General features: G+C 45.4%; 1 protein-coding gene across 1 annotated transcript; it reads left to right on the forward strand.

The window, feature by feature from the left end:
• The first annotated feature begins 3684 nt into the window (after positions 1-3684).
• Positions 3685-6050, forward strand: LOC149439023 (nuclear factor 7, ovary-like). The gene has a single exon (XM_089659567.1). It carries the CDS (start codon positions 3710-3712, stop codon positions 5219-5221), a length of 1512 nt encoding a protein of 503 aa, XP_089515693.1. The 5' UTR covers positions 3685-3709; the 3' UTR covers positions 5222-6050.
• The last annotated feature ends 2137 nt before the right edge of the window (positions 6051-8187 follow it).

The following is an 8187-nucleotide window of genomic DNA, read 5'->3' on the forward strand; positions in this document are numbered from 1 at the left end:
ACAGCAACAGATCTCTCAGTGGCCAGCATCAATAGACCTCAATAGTAGATCCCTCCCAGCAACAAGTGAACCTCAAGCAACATGAGACCCCCAACACCACCATCCAGCAACAATAGATTCCCCACCAGCAACAGTAGACATCTCTAGCAATAACAGACAACCCTGCAAACATAGATTACCCTCCAGCGACAATAGATCCCCCACAACAATACACCCCCACGGCAACAATGGACTCCCCAGCAACACAACACCACCTCATCAACAATATGTCCCCAACAGCAACAGATCTCTCAGTGGCCAGCATCAATAAACCTCAATAGTAGATCCCTCCCAGCAACAAGTGAACCCCAAGCAACATGAGAACCCCCACACCACCATCCAGCAACAATAGATTCCCCACCAGCAACAGTAGACATCTCTAGCAACAACAGACCCCCCTCCTGCAAACATAGATCCCCTCCAGCGACAATAGATCCCCCACGGCAACAATGGACTCCCCAGCAACACAATACCACCTCATCAACAATATGTCCCCAACAGCAACAGATCTCTCAGTGGCCAGCATCAATAGACCTCAATAGTAGATCCCTCCTAGCAACAAGTGAACCCCAAGCAACATGAGAACCCCCACACCACCATCCAGCAACAATAGATTCCCCACCAGCAACAGTAGACATCTCTAGCAATAACAGACAACCCTGCAAACATAGATTCCCTCCAGCGACAAAAGATCATTCACAGCAATATACTCCCACGGCATTAATGGACTCCCCAGCAACACAATACCACCTCAGCACAAGGAAGTCCCCAGCAGCAACAACAGATTTCTCAGCAGTCAGCATCAACAGACCTGTCCCTTAACAGTACATCCCTCCCAGCTACAAGTAACCCTCCAGCAACATGAGACCCCACATACCACCATCCAGCAACAATAGATTCCCCACCAGCAACAGTAGACATCTCTAGCAATAACAGACCCCCCTGCAAACATAGATCCCCTCCAGTGACAATAGATCCCCCACAATATACCTCAGTTGCAGCAATGGACTCCCCAGCAACACAATACCACCTCAGCAACAATATGTCCCCAACAGCAACAGATCTCTCAGTGGCCAGCATCAATAGACCTCAATAGTAGATCCCTCCCAGCAACAAGTGAACCTCAAGCAACATGAGACCCCCAACACCACCATCCAGCAACAATAGATTCCCCACCAGCAACAGTAGACATCTCTAGCAATAACAGACAACCCTGCAAACATAGATTCCCCTCCAGCGACAATAGATCTCCCAGCAGCCAGCATCAGTAGACCCTCCAGCACACCCCATCACCCCTTGCCATTACATACATTCAGTAATGGAGGTGCCAGAAATCCCCCACTTTCCAGCTGAAAAAAAGCCCTGAAAATGACTACTGCTTTTATGCTGTCCATGACAGCTTCCTGCTCTTGATGGTTGCTAAGAACGCTGGTGGGTGACGTCGCCGCTGAGTCCTTAACAATCAGTGATGTTGCTGGTCCTATTGACTTACATGGCCTTGTAAGCAAAGAAACTAGTAATAGTTTAAAAAAAAAAGCGTGAGCATCCCCGCCCCCCAAAAAAACACTAAAAAAGCTAAAAATCGCAAATGTGAAAAAAGGCGAAAAAACACAGCAAAACGCCACTAAACGCTAATGCAAAAACGCAAAAAAATTGAAAAACTCTGGTTTTTAACGTGACTTTACACAGCTAACGCTACCAGCGTTATTAAAATGTCCCGTGGCCGTTTGGCGGCTTCAAAAGTGTTCCTGCATTCCGGGTGCACGCCATTTGGCGTCCTCCCGCACATGCGCAGTTTGCGCTAATGCAGAGCGGCGCAGCAGCGCGATCTGTCACCGGCCGTGCACCTCGGACACGGCCGATGACAGATCCGAGTACCGACTCCCGTTGCTGGTACCATGTGACCTGCTGTGACCAATCACAGCAGGTCACATGACAGTTGTATACAATGGATGGCTTCATTCATGCCATCCATTGTATACTAGTGCCTAGCTGTGAATGGTCACAGCAGGTCACATGCACATGTCATGTGATTAGCTGTGACCAAATCACAGCTAAGCACAAAAAAAAAAAAAAAAAAAAAAGCTGAATAAATCGATTTCATTCAGGTAAATGCTTGCTTATAGCAAAGTAATTCTTTGCTATAAGCAAATTGTGTAAAAAAAAAAAATACTGATCACTTCCCCAAAGTAGTACAATTTTACTATGGTAACATTGTACTACTTTGGTCATAGTAAAATATGAAAAAAAAATCTTAAAAAAAATTAAACAAAATGTAATAAAAAATTAAAAATAATAAAAAAAAAATATATATATATATTTTTTTTCATACTGTCACCAGTCAGTGTCCCTGTTCACCGCCATGCCAGTTATATGATGACGCTGTACTGCAATGGTGACAGTAAGTAAAAAAAAAAATAGTGAAAATAATTTTTTTAATTTTTTAATTTTCCGAAAAATTATGACAAAAAAATACAACTTCAAAAAACTCGCCATGCCTCTTATGAAGTACGTCGGACTGTCTACTCTGCAAAAAGGGGTCATTTGGGGATATCTGTACTGTTCTGACATTTGGGGGATATCTGTACTGTTCTGACATTCTTGGACCTCAAGAAATTAGATTGGCTGTCAGTACTTCAGGATTGATCAATTTTCAGATCTATACCATAGTTTGTGAACTCCATAACTTTCCTACAAACGAAATAATCCATCCTAATTTGGGTTATTTTCACCAAAGACATGTAGCAGAATACATCTCGGCCTAAATTTATGAAGAACAATTATTTATTTGTACACTTTTATAACAGAAACAAAGAAAAATGTGTTTTTTTTTCCAAAGTTTTTGGTCTTTTTTTGTTAATTTAGCAAAAAATAAAAACCCCAGCGGTGATTAAATACCACCAAAAGAAAGCTCTAGCTGTGTGAAGAAAATGATAAAATTTTAGTTTGGGTACAATGTTGTATGACCGCGCAATTGTCATTCAAAGTGTGAGAGCGCTGAAACCTGAAAAATGGCCTGGGCAGGAAGGGGGAAAATTGCCTGGTATTGAAACAGTTAAAGAAGAACCCCACATAAAAATCAAGTAAAAAAAGGCTAGCCTTCCCCTCCAAAAAAATCCACAGCAGACCCTTATCTGAGCATGCAGCCTGGTCGCCCAGGAAAGGAAGGGGGAGAGCGAGTTTCCCAAACCATACCAGCCCACTCGCCCCTTTTTTCTTTTTTAAATGCTGCTGTAGTCGATTGTATATATCATACAGACAACGCCACTTCGCAGGCAGGGTCAGGGCGCCCCCCAGGCGTGTTATATATAGGAATTGCACATTTTTTAAATGTTTCACTTTTAGAATTATTAGCACTTCAACTCTCCTCCAAATACAATAATTTTTTTCTTGCATTAGACATGTCCCCCAAGGCCATGATATCTCTTGACTATTTGCCCAGAACATGAAAAAAGCCATGTGGTAGTCAGGGGGCAACAGAGACAGGTCTTATATTAGATCCTCGCTGATAAAAGGCTCACTTCAGGAGCCCAGACTAGAGACGGTTAAATAATAATGATAATTCGTAGGTGAGGTCTGTCAGACGAGACTCACCCTTATTTGGAATAGAGTCAAACAAGCTCTTCTGGATTACTAAAACACTTTCACCTCCTGTTCTGCATTTCTAACCATGGCTTCCACTGATCTGAGACACAGGCTGAACTGCTCCATCTGCCTAAACCTTTACGCCGATCCCGTCGTGCTGACGTGCGGACACAGCTTCTGCCGGATCTGCTTGGACCGTGTTCTGGACACCCAGGAGGAGTCTGGAGTTTATACCTGTCCAGAATGCAAAGAACAGTTCCACGAGCGGCCCGTCCCATCAAAGGATCAATCACAGCATGAAGCTCCCCGCAGCCTTTGTGATTATTGTATTCAATCTCCTGCACTGGCGGTTAAATGTTGTCTATTGTGTGAGTCTTTTTTGTGTGAAGACCACCTGAACGTCCACAGCACGTCTGAGGAACACGTTCTAAGTGATCTGAATGTGGTCTGTCCTGAACACAAAAAAGTCCTTGGGTATTACTGCTGTGAAGATGCTGAGTTTATCTGCGATGCCTGTATTCTGGCTGAGGAACACACCAACCACCATGTGAAGCCAGTCCAGGAGGCCTCGATGGAAATGAAAAAATTAGGGAGAGACCTTCTGGACAGACTGGCCTCTAAGGTAGCAGAGGACGAAAGCAAGGCCCAGGTTCTCCAAGTGACTGGTAGAACAACCCAAGAAAAGTTGGCTTTTATAAAAGAGAAGGTCAGTGCCCTGTTTAGGGACATCAAAAGACAACTGGACGACCTGGAGAAGAAAATCCTGAGGGACATCATCCAGAAGGAAGAGCAGATTTCTCTCTCGGTCACAGATCTGATCCAGCAGTTGGAAATAAAGAAGGATGAGCTGTCCAGAAAGATGCATGACATTGAGGAGCTGTGCAACATGAATGACCCCATATCTGTACTTGAAGAGTGGAAGACCAGCAAAGAGGACTTTGGCAAGACAGAGAATGGATCCGACATGAGCGCCAAGGAAAAATCAGGTGGTGAACTAGACGAGGGCCTGATCTCAGTGAGTTTACACACTAGTTTAACGGAGATTGTTACTAACGCCAAGAAAGTCTTTTATGTCCAGCAGGATCCAGACTTTGGACTGGACATCAACACGGCTTCTAATAACGTATATCTATCTGGGGACTTAAAAGCTGTGTCGGCCTCGGAGATCAGCCAGAATCGCACCAAGACGCTAGAGAGATTTCAATATAATCAGGTCTTGGGGAGCAAGAGTGTCCACTCTGGGAAACATTACTGGGAGGTAGAGACTGGAGAAGGGGGCAACTGGAGACTTGGCTTGTCCTATCCTAGTATCACCAAGAAAGGCTACCACTCCCTGATCGGACATAGCAACAAATCCTGGGGCCTGTGTAGGTATTTTAATCAGTACTTTGCTGTACATGACAGGAGAGTGTTACCAGTGCCACAGAAACCATCCTCCAACAGCCTGGGGGTCTATCTGGACTACGAGACCGGGCAGATATCCTTCTACGAGCTTTGTGACCCTGTCAGGCTTCTGTACACTTTTTCTGTTACTTTTTCTGAACCTCTTCTTTTGGTGCTTGGTGTGTATACAGGCTGGGTGAGAGTCAAAAATTAGGTATTCAAATCAGACTGCTTTTTGATTTAAGGTGAACTTAGGAATTTTTGGGGACAGTTCCTGTTGTCCCAGACCAAAAAAAAAGTGTCCCTAGAAATGAATATGCATCCTCATCCACTTGACTTCTAGTCATTTGTCAACCAAGTAACTATTTTCACGTTAGGCCAGGCTGCATCGGTAGGAGGTTAGGAAATTTGTAAAAATATACCCGCTGATCCTGAAAGAAATACAACGTCCTTGTACCGTCCTGTGAACTAGCAAAATCTCAAACAGTGCTGTCAGCTTTCCATGTGGGATACAGAACACTTTCCCTTATGTTATGGTGTTAAAAAGAGAGGAAGGTGTTCTGTAGTCCTGTCCTAGGGTGACAAGGCTGCTCCTGCTTAGATATGGTGCATTGAGTGAGCATTGTCACCCTAGGACAGGAACTGTGTTACTGGCAAGGTCTCCAGGTGTAAATACAGAGAAAAAAGTCTTAAAAAGGAAAACTAACGCAACCGCCACATCTAAGGGCTGGTAAGCTGCAAAATATTCCACTTTTGTTCTTGTCAGCAGCCATCACTAAATGGCGGACAGCAGTCTGGACCCAGAGTGACTATCAGTCCAATCCAGACTGCCAGCCCAGGCAGTCCCCTCCTCTGCAGGTGTTGGCTGCTAGGGCTGCCAGTGTTCCAGCCACCAGTACCATCATGTGCATGCCCTGAACCCAACAGCACAGAAGGACGGAAGTGGAACTTCCTCCTAGACCTGCAGCCTGCTTTGCTTCCTGGCTCCCACCTTTTGCTTGCCTGGTGCTAAAAGATACAAGGACACTGTGCTTAGGACACCTAGTGTGGGGAGGGGGGTGGGGGGGCTCTGATGGGGACACCTGATATAAAGGGGACTCTGATGGGAACAACTGATGTAAGAGGGCACTCTGATAGAGTCACCTAATGTAAGGGAGTAAGGGAGAATCTGATGGGGAAACCCAATGTAAGGGGTACAGCTGATATAAGAGGGACTCTGCTGGGGACACCTGATGTAAAGAGGTACTCTGATGGGGATACCTGATGTAAGGGGGACTCTGATGGGGACACCTGATGTAAGGGGGTACTCTGACAGGGACACCTGATGTAAGGAGGTACTCTGACAGGGACACCTGATGTAAGGGGGCACTCAGATGGGGATACCTGATGTAAGGGGGCACTCAGATGGGGATACCTGATGTAAGGGGGACTCTGATGGGGACAGCTGATGTAAGGGGGCACTCAGATGGGGATACCTGATGTAAGGGGGCACTCTGATGGGGATAACTGATGTAAGGGGGCACTCGGATGGGGATACCTGATGTAAGGGGGCACTCTGATGGGGACACCTGATGTAAGTGGGCACTTTGACGGGGACACCTGATGTAAGGGGGCACTCAGATGGGGATACCTGATGTAAGGGGGCACTCGGATGGGGATACCTGATGTAAGGGGGACTCTGATGGGGACACCTGATGTAAGTGGGCACTCTGACAGGGACACCTGATGTAAGGGGGCACTCGGATGGGGATACCTGATGTAAGGAGGCACTTTGATAGAGTCACCTAATCTAAGGGAGACTCTGATGGGGACACCCGATGTAAGGGGTACTCTGATGGGGACACCTGATGTAAGGGGGCACTCTGATGGGGATAACTGATGTAAGGGGGCACTCGGATGGGGATACCTGATGTAAGGGGGCATTCTGATGGAGACACCTGATGTAAGGGGGTACTCTGACAGGGACACCTGATGTAAGGGGGACTCTGATGGGGACACCTGATGTAAGGGGGCTCTCTGACAGGGACACCTGATGTAAGGAGGCACTCTGATGGGGACACCTGATGTAAGGGGGCACTCTGATGGGGACACCTGATGTAAGGGGGTACTCTGACAGGGACACCTGATGTAAGGGGGACTCTGATGGGGACACCTGATGTAAGGGGGCTCTCTGACAGGGACACCTGATGTAAGGAAGCACTCTGATGGGGACACCTGATGTAAGGGGGCATTCTGATGTGGACACCTGATGTAAGGGGGTACTCTGACAGGGGCACCTGATGTAAGGGGGTACTCTGACAGGGGCACCTGATGTAAGGGGGTACTCTGACAGGGACACCTGATGTAAGGGGACACTGATGTGGATCTATTTATTGATAGAGACATAACTACATATCTTATCTGAGTCATAGCACAAACATGAGATTCAGACCTCTGCTGCAAGAAAATTATTCTGACCACATCTCAAGGCGATACTAAACCCAAAACACAAAATGGAATATTTTACAGCTTAATGATCATTAGATGTGGTGGCTGCATTCCTTTTCTTTTCTTAGACTTTTTCCCCTCTGTTTTCACCTGGTTATCTGTTCAGTAACACATCTCCTGTATTAAAGCGCCCCCACTCTGGATGAATGAGTACAGCAGCATTGTCAGTCTGGGGAGAGGGGAATGTTAGATCGACTAGGAGATTTAAATATACTAACAAATTGAAGCTGAACTCTGGTTCATACTTTATAATCATTTATAGCAAACAGTTTTTTTTTCCTTTTGGGATAAAGGTTTTATATTTTAAAAAAAAAAGCTAATTATTGTAAGCACCTCTGCCAGCGTTCAATGGTCTGTCTCATCTCTGTAACTGATACATCTTGCAAAAGAGCTTGTTCTGTTGAAAAACAACAGAGACTTACTGGCTAGATCACTAGGCAAAAAAAAAGCCTGAAAATAGAAAACTAATGCAGCCAACACATCTAAGAATTGGTATGCTGCGATATAATAGATGTTTGCTTTCGGGTTTAATACCGCTTTAATTTTTTTTTTTCCAATATCCTTGCTATACAGGATGGCATTATATTGGGGTTACATTATGGTTGAAATGGTCTCATGTTACCTTTTGTCTAAAAAATGTGTTTGGTTTTCTTATGCCCTTTGCACAGGGAGCTGAGCTGTTGTGGATTGTAC

This window comes from Staurois parvus, unplaced genomic scaffold (assembly GCF_062004578.1).
Source record: "Staurois parvus isolate SC_StPar_1 unplaced genomic scaffold, SC_StPar_1.0 ptg001164l, whole genome shotgun sequence".
Taxonomy (NCBI): domain Eukaryota; kingdom Metazoa; phylum Chordata; class Amphibia; order Anura; family Ranidae; genus Staurois; species Staurois parvus.